The sequence below is a fragment of the Heptranchias perlo genome, chromosome 9, assembly GCF_035084215.1.
Source record: "Heptranchias perlo isolate sHepPer1 chromosome 9, sHepPer1.hap1, whole genome shotgun sequence".
NCBI classification, from domain to species: domain Eukaryota; kingdom Metazoa; phylum Chordata; class Chondrichthyes; order Hexanchiformes; family Hexanchidae; genus Heptranchias; species Heptranchias perlo.
The window spans coordinates 29,104,525-29,120,598 of NC_090333.1; the positions used below are offsets into that span (position 1 = coordinate 29,104,525).

At 43.9% G+C, this 16,074-nt stretch overlaps 1 protein-coding gene across 2 annotated transcripts in view; it reads right to left on the bottom strand.

Annotated features, from left to right (window-relative positions):
- Window positions 1-913: 913 nt before the first annotated feature.
- Window positions 914-16,074, bottom strand: part of hectd3 (HECT domain containing 3) — a 96,339-nt gene continuing 81,178 nt past the window's right edge. For both annotated transcript variants that reach the window (XM_067990093.1, XM_067990094.1), the window contains one exon: window positions 914-1,097. In XM_067990093.1, the coding sequence (XP_067846194.1) occupies window positions 929-1,097 (169 nt within the window). In that variant the 3' untranslated portion in view covers window positions 914-928. The remainder of the gene's footprint in view (window positions 1,098-16,074) is intronic.

A 16,074-nucleotide genomic window follows, 5' to 3' on the forward strand; every position in this document is an offset into this window, starting at 1 on the left:
CTGGTGGATGGCTCACTAAGATGTGACTGTGCGCCCTCAGATGCCGGGAGCTCCTCTGAAGAATTGCCCTCTCCCATCACTTTGGTCGCTGAAGGGCCTGGAAGAGAACAGAAGGCAATATTAAGCATCATCACAGATGTGTAATGTTGCGATGAGCATAATGAGGTGTTCAACGTTTCAATCATTCTTAACATCAATTCATGTTGTGTGTGATGAATGTTAAGTTGTGACACCAGACATTTGTGGGGTGCTAGTCTCGGCATCCTCAACGGACAGGCACTTGACAGTGGGGCTGATCTGCAGGGCCTCTTCCTCCGCCTCTGTGAAGACCACTATTTGTTGTGGCCCCCCCTCCAGTCCTCACCCTCTCCCGTGCATTTTGCGCTCTCTTCTCCTACAAGGGGAGAAAGTACAGATGTGTGAGTGAGTGTGAAGTGGCTAGTGCATTGCTTTGGGTGAGGCTGACCATGAAAGAGATGCATCAGAGAGTGACTATCAGACAGAGATATCACATTGGATCAGGATGGGGGGTGAGTGGTAGTGATGGGTTTACAAATGGGGAGATGAGGAAGTGAACATAAGGTGATGATGAGCCTGAAGTGGGTGTGAGGAGTGATGTGATGGAGTAGTCTTGGCAGTGCAGAATCATGTGAAGGGGGCGGGGGGGGGGGGGGTGGGATGTGTGACACAGAATGCAGGTGAATCAGTAAGTGTACTCACTTTTGCTGACCTAGTTAGATCATTGAAATGCTTCCTGCACTTCACCCAAGTGGGGGAGATGTTGCTCCTGCTGGTCACCTTCTCAGCCACCTCGAGCCAGGCCTTCTTGGTGGCAGAGGCAGGGCGCTTCCTCCTGTCTGCCAGGTAAAATATTTACCTCCTCCTCCTCCTCCTCCTCACCCCGGCTTGCAGCACCTCAAGTGAGGCGTCACTGAATCTTGGAGCTGGCTTGCTCCCCTGATATTCCATTCTGCCAGGTTGGTCCATGGTGTATCAAAAGCCATTGATGCAACGGCCCTTTAAATCCAGACACTCGAGCTGACAGCAGGTCATGCGGGTGCGCAGTCCGCCCATTGTGCAGCTTTTGGACACCAAACCTGGAAACAACGTTAAAGGTCATCAATTAAGTCGCGATCACGTGGGGAATGGCAAGGTTTTATTTATCGGGTTACCCGCGGATCCATTGACTCCCTGCCCCCCCACTGCCATCCCGCCGGCATTTAAAAATCGTGCCCTTAGAGTGTACTGCAGAAAAACTCCAATGCTCCAAACAACTCTCCTTTTTGCTTCCCAAATTGCCATAAGTTTTGCAATTTAACTATAATTAATAACAAAATCAAAGTACTATATCAAAATAAGGACAGAATGTATGACTTTAAAATTGGGGACTGAATCATATCTGCACACCCTGGTCCAATTATCCAGTGTCCTCTAGCCCAGTTTCACCTGATGACTACACTTGGTCTTGATTTCCCCATGTGCAACGCTCCGAGAGGTTGGCCAGTTTACTTACACCCACAGATATATCATTGTTGAGAGATTTTAAAAATGGCAAATTCATTAGAACCCCAGAGCGTGGGTTAAAATTGGTCTCATCAGTCACTTGAACTTGACTGCCCTCTGTGCATATCTTTTGTCACTGCTCCAATGAGAAAAGTATATAGCATGAGAAGATAAACTGAAGAAGTGAAAACATCAAGGTGCATGGGAACCGCAAATGCAGAGGGTTTTCCATCTTGGGGCAGGGAGAGAAAAATTATCAGAGAAATCGGTATGATTCTGCTAACTGGACCTGACCTCTATCAATATGAAGCAGAATCAGTATATCTGAGCTATGTATTTATGGATGTGTGTACTGAGACAAGCCAGCTCCAAATTACTTACAAAAAGACACAAAGCCACAGCATCTTACATGGAACAATGGGAAACTAACAGCTGTGGAAAAATCTATCCATTTGCAGTTCCTGCTTGCCCTACTACTCATAATTTTTTCAGTTATCTTTGCTTTCTTTATTTTTCTCTGAAAATTTATTTTATATGTCACACATCTTCCTCAGCTACAAGGACAGACCATCTCCCAGACCTTTGCCAATGTTTTCCCAAAGCTAGCCATTAGTAAGTGCACAAGGCCAGCCTGCAGTGGCTGTTTTGCCAAATTTACTGCTCATGGCTGTACAGTCGAGGTCAGGGTATCTTTCTGAGGGGAATTATGAGTGCCCTGCTACTCCGGCACAACGGTAGCACCATGATCCACAGTGTCATCATGATTTCCGTATTCTTTTCAATTGTGGGACTTTAACTTTTAATATCTTAACTATATCTGTAAATCAAGCATTCAACTATTTAACCATCTTCCTTGTTGATTCTACCACCAACCCATGTCACTGGTGAGATAATGGAGAGGAGTCTTCTCTTCAGGGTGGAGGCCTGATGGGGATGGACCTCCACCTGCCCATTCATATATACCACAGCCCCAACTCATTTTCCTGGGACAGAGCTCAGTATGTCAGCATGGCAGGTTCCTGGCAGGATTCCCACCATACAAGAGGGAGCCCGTCAGTGCAAAGGAGGAAACTCCAGCAGTCCTGCAGCGGGGGATGTCGTAGTAGCACCAGTAGATCCAGCGAAAAACCTTAAAGGTACTGAGGGGCCCCATAGATCAGAAACCAAGACCCACTGAAGGCCATGGCAGAGACCAGGGCCTTCAGCAGGTAAGTCACTGGGGACAGAAATGAGGAGATAGAGGCTGCTACAAAGCTCTCTCCCTCCATTGAGGGCAGGGGGGATCTCAGGGCAGTTACCACTACTTCCCAGGGCCCACCACTATCTTACCCTTGGCAGCATCCAGAAGCAGTGGTAACACGGGCGTAAAGAAGGAAAATCCACCGGGAACCAAGATCCTGCCGCCCCAGCCACCATTTGCGGGTGATAATTGGGAAGGAGCGGGCAATGCCAGTCCCAGCAGGGGCAGGGAGAGGGAAATCCCAGTTAGGGTGGTGATGCGGCAGTATTCCTCACTGTCCAATTATCCTGCTGTTTCCGCTGCGATCCTACGATTTTCGGCAGGATCATGGAGGATGATGTGTCCCCCCCCCCCTCCCACCGCCGAGTTCACATTGCATGACACTGTGGGCATGAGTCCGTCTCCTCTATTCAAAGGCACCTACAGTTTGAGGAATGACATGCAGCGCATTTTCTGCAAGGCTTTTCAGAGGACGGCAGTATGATGCAGCCCATTATTAAGACAATGTGCAATTACTGGCAATTTCAATATGTGTTTGTTAAGCAGAGATGCTCTCAAGAGCTGCCAGCTGAAAAGAAACCTATATTTTTGTCTAGCATAGTGACAGAGTGATGCCTACCATTGCCCACAGAAAGCCTCCTCTGTGAAGCTATGTTAATTATAACAGCAATCGTAACAAGTTGATTATTGTTCTTATTACCCAAAGCCAGACCAAACATGCCATTAGCCAGAAGCTTCCTTACTTATTAATCTTGCTTCAACTTGATCTGCATAATTTCTGATTACTATCAAATTTATGTGGGTGAGCAGTGATTCAGTGCAGGCAGCAAGAGAAATATGCTCTACCACCACTGATTCAGTTTATTTTTATACATTTATTTCTTCCCCCCACTTTTTTTCAGTATACAGTTCCACAGGCACAGACAACCTTCAGTTACCTTGCCCAAACGGCCACCTTTTGTGTGTTACCCTGGACAGTGACTGTCCGCAGGCTATTTTACAATGGAAGGCATCAAATCCAAGCCTATTCCCATCTTCAGCCAACCTCCAAGCTCTCTTGGCAGAAATTTCTGGATAGTGATCAAAAGTGGCCACCCGGGCTGATTTTTCACCCCCTCCCCCAACTTGGAGACACTGATAACTGTAGTTCCCTCCCCTGCCCTCCTCACCATTGCCCCAGCTGAGATCAGTTAACTCAGCACAGACTACAGTGGTGGGGATTCTTTGGTGTGTATGGCATTCCAAGGGACCTCCCCTGGTTTGCATTACCTGCAGGTCTGCTTTCCTAGTGATAGATGAATACAGTGGCTCCACAAAGAAGAAGGAAAAAGTAAAATGTACCTGGGACAAAACTGGGAGCAAAGACTTGTCATTCTTAATACCTTACCCTTAGAGTTACCTTCTCTTTTAAATTAGCTTGAAAAAAAACTTATGAGGATCACAGAGCTGTGGTTATGAATGGGCCTCCTTCTGCTAGTCGGTTCTTTCAGATTTATTGATGAAGCTTGTTTGCCACCTACTGTTCAAGTATCACCCTGAGCCATTCAAAACTTGCCAGATCTGCTCTTTCCAAATGATTTCAAAGTATTTACTCAAAGGGGCTGTATACTTCTCCAAAATGAAAAGGAAAAAACTGGGCCAGCGTGCTTAAAGGGGGAGAAGAGATTCCAACACAAAATGCTATTACAAAAATGATGGCATCCCTCGCCTTTGTGTTTAAAGCTACCACTTTCTATTTTGTAAAATGGTAAAAGCAGAGCCCTTTCAAATTGCTTTGCGAGAATGCAAATGCTCATTCTGCCACAGTTGAGTTCCACGACTAAGCATTTGCTTATTGGAAATACCGAGTCTACCCCTTAATAACTACCCTAATACCTGCAAGTTCCACTCAGTTTATTCCATGTATGGATTCCTTTCCCTGCCCCAATAAGACTAAATTCCCGATGAGAATGAGCTGTTCCTCTTGTAAGCAATTTTTCTTTTATCAAATCCAATACACAACAAAGATGGCAAGGAGATGTTTAACTACTAAGATCATTTGAGTGAAATGGGGAGGCGTAACCACAAACTGAGTGAGATGTCTCATGACTAACTAGATTCAACTCAGTGAGATGTCTAACAGATTATGCTATATATTTTTCAAAGTCATTTTACAGATTTCCCAATTTAAAAGCACGTGATTTGCAAGCAGATTATCCCCATGGATCAGAGAGTGAAAAAGAGGTGTGATAAAAATGATTCCTGTTATGAATAAGTTTTTTCATGAAAAATTGAACTTGTTCTGAACTGAAATTTACTGCATTCTTCATTTTCTTTTTTCAGCAGGAGTTTACTCTATCTTGTGCAGCATTCATGGACAGTACACTCTTATCCAGTTTTTCACCACACCAGGCATTGCTGAAGCAAATTGTAATTTTTTTTTTATTCAGTGAAGGTGGTAATGCCTGTAGACCTTTCTGCAACAATCAATAACAGCATCAGCCCACCCATACTGTGCTGCTGTGGAAGGCAGGATTGGCCTTGCTAGTTTTCTCTCCCCCAAGTAACATGCTACCTAAAGTGCTCCTTCTAGTGGTCTGGCTAAGAGCCAATGAGTGATTTTTAAATATTTTGCCAAATGAGAAGAATCAATATTCAACAGTCGTTATGGGATTCAAGTACAGACCACCTGGATTTGAGGCAATCCCTGTCCCAGGACAACTACTGGATTTCTGAATCTTCTAATGCTACAGCCACCACATCCTCTGAATTAAAGCCTAGCACTCTACCATTTACGTTACCCAACCCTCTCCTTGGGACCCCACTATTCGACAGCCAGAGCTACCAAGATTTGGAAGTATCTCAATCTGGCAGTCTCTCTGGTACCAGGGTTTTTGAAGGAGAGTTCAGTACTCCACTAGGGCTTCTAAATAAGCCCAACATTTTATTGCAATAGTTACCAGTCTTTCTAGATTTGAGGGGCAATTTTAACCCTACCCACCTGGCAGAAACCGGGTGAGTGGGCAATTAAAATCGGCTGGGAGACTTACCCGCCAACGTCCTGCACCATTCCTGATGTCTTCTATTTTAACCTGCTCTTCTGGAAGGCTGCAAGGATACCCTCCTGAAGCCAGCAGGGTCCTTCTTTAAATGTGCTGATCGGGGTCCGATAACATCATTGGGTCCCATCTGCAATTTTAACTGGTGGCCTGAGCGGGGAAGCTGTTGTGGTTTTCCTGCCAGGTGAAGATAGCAGGAAGAGGAGCCAACATCCTGTAGTCTTTCTGAGTGCTAATCTAGTGCTAATAGTATCATAATATGTACAGCTTTATGCTGTGGACACAAATCAAATCGAAACTGAATTAAATACTGCCCCAAACTCATTGCACTAAGCAGCCTTCCTGCCAGCAAACAGAGGAGACTATCATCCCTCATGTTATCAATGTCAATATTCCACCACCCACAATTTCAACTAAAAAAAAGAACCTTAAGAAAATAAAAATGCACAAAATATAATCTGAATCAAAATATCACTCCTGTAACCCACCAAAGTAGGGATTTAAATTATGTTCAAGGTGAGGAAACTGCAGATGCTGTATCTGCCTATGGTATGGGTGACAGGCATGATAGACTCGCAATTACCCTATTCACTTTACAGCATGTGTGTGAAGCAAACAAATCAATGTACCAAAATTCCCTTTGGGAGGGGGTTTCACAGGGCACCTCTGACCGCTGGCTGACGGTGACGGCAAATATAAACAGATTCCAATTGTGCTTTGTGCAGGTTTTCTACAATATAAACAAGACAGATTCAGTAGCAAGAGAGCCAGGTTCTATCATACAAGTGCGGTTCTGTAATATAAAGGGGCATGAATGAGCTGGTCTGAACGATGGTGAGGTGAACTAACAAAAATAGATAGAGGATAAAGCTATCATGATTTATGCTTTATTAAAATATACTTTTTTTGGAGGAACAGGGATACATTATTCCCTCATTAAAAAAGAAATAAAAGCTAATCATGCCTTTTCTTCAATGTGCAAATTTCTTGAAATGATTATAAACCTATATGAATGCACAAACAGGCGGACAGAGGCAGTTTAGTAACGAGTCTCTTCAGGTTTAACTCATAAAAGTAAATAGAAAAAGTCTGAGTAGTGTTGAGACATTATTCAAATTGTTAGCTCCTGTGAAATAGCAGACCACCCATAAGAAAACAATTCAGAGCCAAACAGTAAATGCAATTGGCCTCACAGCATCTGCATCAACAATTCTGAAGCCAAACCAGATACCTGCTTGGCTCCAGCCTCAGTTTGGGTCACCCACCACAGTAACACTGAAAACCAGACATATTTTGGTGGGTTTGTGAGCTATTTTGAGTTAGCAATAAGATCTAGAAAAGAAAAAGAAATTTAAAGAAGGAAAATTGAAAATGGAGTACAATCACATAGTTTGAATAGATTATTGATATCAACATAATTTATTGTTACATTAATGATAAAAGGGAGGTTATATTCCACTTAATACTTGTCAGATCACATGTATGGCTTAAAACTTTAGATTTTAATGACCGTTCATTAGAAATATTTTTTCACTTAATTCCAAGTTATTTAATGATCCAAAATAGCCTGAAAAGCCAGAGGATAACATCTCAATCCATGCAACAGCAGTTTCCTAACCCCTGTCTTGTAATCCATGTATATAACTAATATAGATATAGTCGTACTAATGCTCCTGCTCTCCTTCACCATAGCACTACAAAAGAAGCAACAACCATGTAACAGCATTACAGCATTATAACTGGTACATTTCAACACATGCAGGGCTGCAGCTTGCTCACAAAGAACAAATTTTCTCTATTTTACACACATTCTTACACAGTTTAACTAAAGCATGTGGCATGAACAAGATAGTCAATGGACCTCAATAATTTAGTGAAAAATAAACCACAAAGTGAATAAAGATGCAGAAGAGCCAGGAAGATTGGCTAATCTCTGCAAGTAAAGGAAAACGGCACTATAACTGGGAATATTTCCTATGGTGTAAGATTTTTTTCAAAACAAAGTTTTCATTGATAGGAGACTTTGAAACTGAATTTCCTAGGTAGGGGATACTTTATGATGAAAGGATTTGCCCTACATTTTCCTTTAGCCCCAATTTCAGAAGTGCACACTCTATTGCACCTGTGTGAATTCCTTCCCATCTCCACCACCCCCCACCCCCACCCCACAACAGCCATCCTATGATCTCTCTGAGTGAGTTTGTCAACTTGTGCCAAATTGTGGGCATTTTTGTGCTGTGGCTTTGTGCCCATTAGGAACTGGATCAAGATGACCCAAGTCCATTTCACAAAGAATCCTTACAGTCGTCAGTGAGAGGAGAATTTCTTCCACTGGTCTGGCCTGCTTTCAAACCAAGGTTCTAGAGGTGAAAGAACGTTGTGCTAACCCAATTGGGCCACCCAGTTCTTTTTACCTCCATTTTTTTTTTAACCAGTTTAGTTGGAGTGCGCAGACACAATGACAACATCTGTAATATAGAAGGAATGGAACCTTTGGGACTGGTGACCACAATATGACTAAACTGAAGATCATCTGGAAATCAGCAGCAATAAGGGCCAGGACAAAAATATTTAACTTGAAAAAGACAAGCTTGAAAGGAATGAGGAACAAACAAAATAAATTAACTGGGATTATCGCTGCACAACATCTTAGCTGAGGAAAATAGAAGACTTTCAAAACAATATTGTTGAATAAACAAGATAAGTAAATACCCAAGAAAAATAAATGTGAACCAAACCAACAGCCCCCAAAATGGATGAATAGAGCAATTGAAACAGGAAAAAGAAACAAAATAAAATACACAAAGTTCTCCTGGGGAGAATTCTAGGGGGAAGACAGGAAATTGCTAAAACGAGTGAAAGGGATATTAGAGGCGAATAAAGAGGTCAAGAGAAGTTAAGCACAATATTAAAGCACTCTTCCAGTATCATAACAGTAAAAGAGTAGGTAGAGAGGAAGTTAGAAGTCTAAAAGCTAAAAACAGCTGTGAAACTGTGGAAGAAGTTAAAGAGTTAAAACATTAAGTCAATATTTTCTATAAGAAAATAGAATAACAGTAACTTGCTATTCCATTTTCATAATACTCCAGTAACCATAAAGGATTTTGAAATCAGTGTGGAAGAAGTACTTAATAAGTTAAAGGGATTTGAGACTAACAAATCCCCTGCACCAGATGTCCCAGAATGTTAAAGGAGATCATATCATAGAATCATACAGCACATGATTCTATGATCAGGAAAGAATTTTGCAAGACACTGGCCATCATCATAAAAGAATCATTCAGCATTGGTTTCAGGACTGGAAGCAAACATATTTACTATCTAAATTTAGAAAGGTTGACCAATCTGACCTACGCAACTACAAGCCCAAAAATGGGTAAAATCATGGAAGAATATAAGGGGTAGGCTGGATGAGCACCTGGATAGCAATAGTTTAATAAAAAACAGTCAACACGGATCTAGTAGACAAAGATTTTGCTTTAGCTTCTTTGAGGACACTACAAATAACGTAGACAGTGGAAATCCCTATGGTACACTACGTGTGGACTTTCAAAAACTTTCAGCAAGATTTCACATGGAATACTTCTAATCCAACTAAAAGCCAGGGTGGAACATGTGATTGGTTAAGTAGTTGGTTACAAAATAGGAAGCAGAGATTGTTCAGCGGTGTCAGACTGGGCAGAGGTGTTGAATGGAGTCCCACATGCGTCAGTGTTTGGACCCCAGTTGTTTCTAATCGTACCCTTTGTCGTCCAGTACTTCCCCGGAGCGGAGAAACTACGCCATGTTCTCCGCAGCCTTCAACATGTCATCAATGAGGACAAACACCTCGCTATGGCCATCCCCACACCTCCACTACTCGCCTTTAAACAGCCACCCAACCTCAAACAGACCATCATTCGCAGCAAATTACCTAGCTTTCAAGAGAACAGCGTCCACGACACCACACAACCCTGCCACGGTAACCTCTGCAAGACATGCCAGATCATCGACACAGATACCACCATCACACGAGAGGAGACCACCCACCAGGTGCATGGTTCATACTCCTGTGACTCGGCCAACGTTGTCTACCTCATACGTTGCAGGAAAGGATGCCCCAGAGCATGGTACATTGGCGAGACCATGCAGACACTGCGACAACGGATGAACGGACACCGCGCAACAATCGCCAAACAGGAGGGTTCCCTCCCAGTCGGGGAACACTTCAGCAGTCATGGACATTCATCCACCGACCTTCGGGTAAGCGTACTCCAAGGCGGCCTTCGAGACACACGACAACGCAAAATCGTCGAGCAGAAATTGATAGCCAAGTTCCGCACCCATGAGGACGGCCTCAACCGGGATCTTGGGTTCATGTCACGCTACACGTTACCCCACCAGCGAACAAATGTTATCTGTTTTTAATATAATGGGTCATTTGCTGGCTTTCTCTGCCTTCCGGATGTTTCTGCCTCTCTGTTTTTTTTCCTGTTTGTTTTTTTGTTGAATGTGTATTCGGGGGTTCTGCAGGTGACACCTCTCTGTCTGAACACGGTGATTGCCTTGGCAACGGGCAGTTGCAGGGGCATTCTGTAAACACCATGTATTGTTCTATATGTATAAATGCGTAGGCTTCGAGGAGCTCCTGAACATTTACCTGAGGAAGGAGGAAGCCTCCGAAAGCTTGTGAATTTAAAATAAAATTGCTGGACTATAACTTGGTGTTGTAAAATTGTTTACAATTGTCAACCCCAGTCCATCACCGGCATCTCCACATCGTTTCTAATCTAGATTAATTACCAGAATCAGAGTTGCTGATGACACCGAAATAGAGAGGGCAATAGAGACAGAGAATGCAGGAAAAGGTTTGCAGAAAGGTTTCGATTGGGTCTGTAATTGGGCAGGTAAATGGCAAACCAAACAACAATGATAAATATAAAGTTTTGCACATACGTTGAAAAAAATACAGCTTATATCTTCCCTCAGGGCAGTATTACTCTTCATGGCGACCGTGGAGGAGAAAGACCCCAGCAGAAGCAGCAGCAGCCTGAAAATGCAGATGTTATTGCTCTTGTTTTTCTCGATGTGGCGATGCCGGTGATTGACTGGGGTTGACAAATGTAAAGAATCTTACAACACCAGGTTATAGTCCAACAATTTTATTTGAAAATCACAAGTTTTCGGAGATTATCTCCTTCGTCAGGTGAGCGTGGGACTCCTTGAACGTTTCGCGTTTATAGTCAGAGAACAATACCTGGTGATTACAGATAATCTTTCCAACTGCCCGTTGTCAAGGCAATCAAAGTGTTCAGTCAGAGAGGTGTTACCTACAGGACCACCGAATATACAAACGGCCAGAACACAAGACAGAGGGAGAAACATCCGAAAGGAAGAGAAAGACAGAGAATGACCCATTGTATTAAAAACAGATAACCTTTATTCGCTGGTGGGGTTACGTGTAGCGTGACATGAACCCAAGATCCCGGTTGAGGCCGTCCTCATGGGTGCGGAACTCCACTACTCCACACCTCCACTACTCGCCTTCAAACAGCCACCCAACCTCAAACAGACCATCGTTCGCAGCAAATTACCCAGCTTTCAGGAGAACAGCATCCACGACACCACACAACCCTGCCACGGCAACCTCTGCAAGACATGCCAGATCATCGACACAGATACCACCATCACACGAGAGGACACCACCCACCAGGTGCATGGTTCATACTCCTGTGACTCGGCCAACGTTGTCTACCTCATACGTTGCAGGAAAGGATGCCCCGGAGCATGGTACATTGGCGAGACCATGCAGACACTGCGACAACGGATGAACGGACACCGCGCAACAATCGCCAGACAGGAGGGTTCCCTCCCAGTCGGGGAACACTTCAGCAGTCAAGGACATTCAGCCACCGATCTTCGGGTAAGCGTTCTCCAAGGCGGCCTTCGAGACACACGACAACGCAAAATCGTCGAGCAGAAATTGATAGCCAAGTTCCGCACCCATGAGGACGGCCTCAACCGGGATCTTGGGTTCATGTCACGCTACACGTAACCCCACCAGCGAATAAAGGTTATCTGTTTTTAATACAACGGGTCATTCTCTGTCTTTCTCTTCCTTTCGGATGTTTCTCCCTCTCTCTCTCACTGTCTTATGTTCTGGCCGTTTGTATATTCGGTGGTCCTGTAGGTAACACCTCTCTGTCTGAACACTTTGATTGCCTTGACAACGGGCAGTTGGAAAGATTATCTGTAATCACCAGGTATTGTTCTTTGACTATAAATGCGAAACGTTCAAGGAGTCCCACGCTCACCTGACGAAGGAGATAATCTCCGAAAGCTTGTGATTTTCAAATAAAATTGTTGGACTATAACCTGGTGTTGTAAGATTCTTTACACTTGTTTTTCTCGGTGGTAGAGGTTGTGAGGCTGAGAGGTACTATTGAAGTAAACTTGGCGAGTTGCTGCAGTGCATCCTATAAAAAGGACATACGGCAACCACAGGGTAGCGGTGGTGGAGGGGGTATGAATTGAGTTCAGTGGCAGGAATGCCAACCAAGAGGACAGCTTTGTCCTGGATGGTGTCGAACTTCTTGAGCATTGTTGTGCCTGCACCTATTCAGGTGAGTAGTGAGTATTACATCATGCTCCTGACTTGGGCTTTATAGACGGTGGAAAGGCTTTGAAGGGTTAGGAGGTTAGCCATATGTCTTAGAATATCTACCCTCTGTCCTACTGGTGTAAATTTGGTGAGTCCAGTTAAGCTTCTGATCAATAATGACCTCCAGGATGTTGATGGTGGGGGACTCGGCGATGGTGGTGCCGTTGAAGGGGAGGCAGTTGTGCTTTCTCTTGGAGATTGTCATTACCTAGCTCTTATGTAACACGTATGTTACCTGCCACTTGTCAGTGAAAGGTGCTATATAAATGCTAGTTCTTTCTTTTCAGCAGGGGTCTCACCAGAAGGCAACGCTGCATAGATAATGTTCATTAGCAGGCAGAAGTCCTGCCCTACCCTTCCTCCGGCAAGAGGTGGGAAATCCAGCCTGGATTATGTGGCCCCAGAGCTCCATGATATGTGCCTCGGCAGCCCACAAAGACAAAAATCTTGGACTTTCCTGTTCTGAAGTTTCATTCCTTTACTGCAAGCATGTGGAAGATGGCTCAACTTGTACCAGCTCACCCAATAAAATAGAAAGAAGAAAGATTTGCATTTATATAGTGCCATTTATGACATCAGGACGTCCCAAAGCGCTTTACAGCCAATGAAGTACTTTTGTTGAAGTGTAGCCACTGTTGTAATGTAGAAAGGTGGATAGAATATAATTTCAATTTATGCGTTATTGTTTCTAGTCCTTTAAACATTTAACTGATCCCAGCAGTAATAGCTGTGACTCTCCTAAGAAAGGCCTATCAGTCCCAGTGATAGCTCTACTGACATTTTGTGGCAGCAGTGAAGCAAGCTGTTAAAGCTTCCATACTCCTTTCCCCATTGTAATTTTCTTTATGTCAAATAAACCTCCAGGCCGCTAAAATTGAAATATGATGAAGTGAGGAATAAATATATGCACAAATAGAACTCAGTTCCCTGGATTTCAAGGGCTGGAAATGTCCCACAAGCTGTAGCTTGGACACCCCTGCCCTAAAGGATAACAGTGCAACACATTTGCCAGGACTCCCACAGAAAGTGAAAGTGTAAGGTACAGGCCCACCTCTCGCCACTGCCTCCATAACATCTTTTTACATTTTCTTGCTGAAATGACTGTCGAACAAGAAAGCATGGGATAAAAATGGCCGTCCTCATCTGTGATTGTTATGAACATGTGGAATGGTCTTCTAGGTAGGGAAATGGATCCAGTTGGATGACATGATGGAGTGCCGGTAAGTGTTTTGTTCCTAGATGGATGAGATGAGATAGACAGGATACAGAGTACTTTGTTTTATCCCAACAAACTGTATTACCTCAGCCTGCTAAGAGTCACCCTCCCAGTCTGCTCAGTTACAGAGCAGCAGTGTTGGAGGCGGAGCAAGGAAATGAAAGAAAGGGTAAAAAATAAATAAAATATTGTAAACAAAATATTGGTTAACAATATAGGCTGTCTTCAAAGTACAGAAAAATGGTTTACCTACTTTGGGTATGGAACCAATACAAAAAATGTAGAACTCTGCTGCTTTGTCCCCACAATGCATCTTAGCCCCAAACCTCAGAAGAACACTTCCTACTGAACTGGCGTCAAATTACATTTCCCACACTGGTTATGCTTGTTTCTGTCTCTTGTTACTTTTTCACCTGTGTAAACAAAGTATCAGCTTTTATGGCCCCTATCAGTGGGACCCAACAGAGAGAATAATAGCTTTTGAAGGGGCAAGTTTAATAGAGTAATTGCGTTGAGCATTCAGATGATGCCCTTAATTGCAAGAGTGAAAATTGAGCAGTTTGTGAGGGATGTCTAACTCTCCAGATGGAAATTTGTTTGCTTTAACTCACTGCCCTTTGACTGAATGACAATGTGTGCTATTCAGTCACTTACTGAAGCTGGATTCATAACAGGGAAGTGGGGGATTTGCTAATATTGGTGTCAGTCTGTGAAAGAAAGCAAGCCAGTCAATGTTGGGAGCGAGGGAGCAGCTACTGCAAATATCAGAAGAGAAATTAGCTCCAGCAGTCAGTCCCGAGAATACTAACGGAGACATTAACCAGGAAATTGTGTGAAAGTTCTATTGCAAAAACTGAAGAATTCCCACAGGGGGAGGGAACGTTGGAAAATGGGATGGAACTCTGATCTGCTGGATTTCCGCCCCCTTTCAATTGCATGACAATTTTTGATCTGGTAAGAGGGGGAGGGGGAGGGGGAGCGGGGAGAAACGCTTCCTCTCCCTGCCCCCTTACCTCCTGGCAGTAGCTAGGGAGCATGTCTGGGGGCATTCCCAGGCTACCAGAGGTGGAAATCCAGCCAGAGGTGCCTCTAATTGGCCCAGCGGAACCTAGGTCAACTGAGAGATCGCAGAAGGATTGATTGTTGTGGGACAAAGACCCTAACATCATGGGGGAGAACTTTGAAAAATGTTATGCTGCTTTACCTCTTCGGCCCGAGCAGCCTCCGACTCCCCCTCTTGGAATGGCACACCCTGCCACTTTCCAATTACGCTGCTCTGTGTGGAGCAGGCACCCCTGTGGGGCTGCTGCTGGCACAGACATGCACCCCTAGTATTTAAATCCGCCCATTCCCAGGTGAGAGCCGAGTGGTAGCCAGAAGTTCCATCCTGCCACACTCCCAGCAGTGTCATTGCATCACTGGAATGTCTAAGCTATTGTGTCCATGGGTCAGCAATATGAAAGGAGACAACTCTGGGAGTTAATACAGTGCATGTTTAATATTTGCTCCTTGTTATGTTATGTGTATTATTTTCTCCAAAATTGAGGTAAACTAACCACAGATTCAGGGTTTCTCCATTATTTCTGCATTTATTGAGTAAAACAGGAAAGATCTTGTTTTTTCCTCCTGTTTCCACTTAGGATGCTCTGTTCTATGCTTTCTGACTACCATTTTTTTGTTACTTCCACAAGATTGGGACAGTAGGTTTCCCATTAAGAATCTTCCTTCAATTATGGTTTTTGGAGGAAGAAGAGGAAAAGAGGGATGATAAGCAGGTCAGACTGCAGAAAAGGCACATGTACCTACTCGCTGGTACCTGTAAAGGTTTGTAGCCTATTTGAACAATTATTTTCAGGAGGCTGTCTGCAGACTGTCTCAAGGTTTATTCAAGATGTCTGTTTTCTTCTCTGGGCACGTGTTTATACATCAATCCCACTAGCTGGCTCTATACAGCTTTAACATAATTACATCTCACTTTCTTTCAGGAAGCTCATTTTTAACTAAACTCAAAACTCTACATCGGTTTATTATAATTATATTATCTTAACTCAGGTGAATTTCCGATTCTGGTTGAGTGTAGCTTATTGAATTACAAATGCACTGCAGCAACTCGCCAAGGCTTCTTCGACAGCACCTCCCAAACCCGTGACCTCTACCACCTAGAAGGACAAGGGCAGCAGGCACATAGGAACAACACCACCTGCCTGTTCCCCTCCAAGTCACACACAATCCCTACTTGGAAATATATCGCCGTTCCTTCATCGTCGCTGGGTCAAAATCCTGGAACTCCCTATCTTACAAGCATTGTGGGAGAACCTTCACCACACGGACTGTAGCGGTTCAAGAAGGTGGCTCTCCACCACCTTCTCAAGGGCAATTAGGGATGGGCAATAAATGCTGGCCTTGCCAGCGACGCCCACATCCCATGAACGAATTT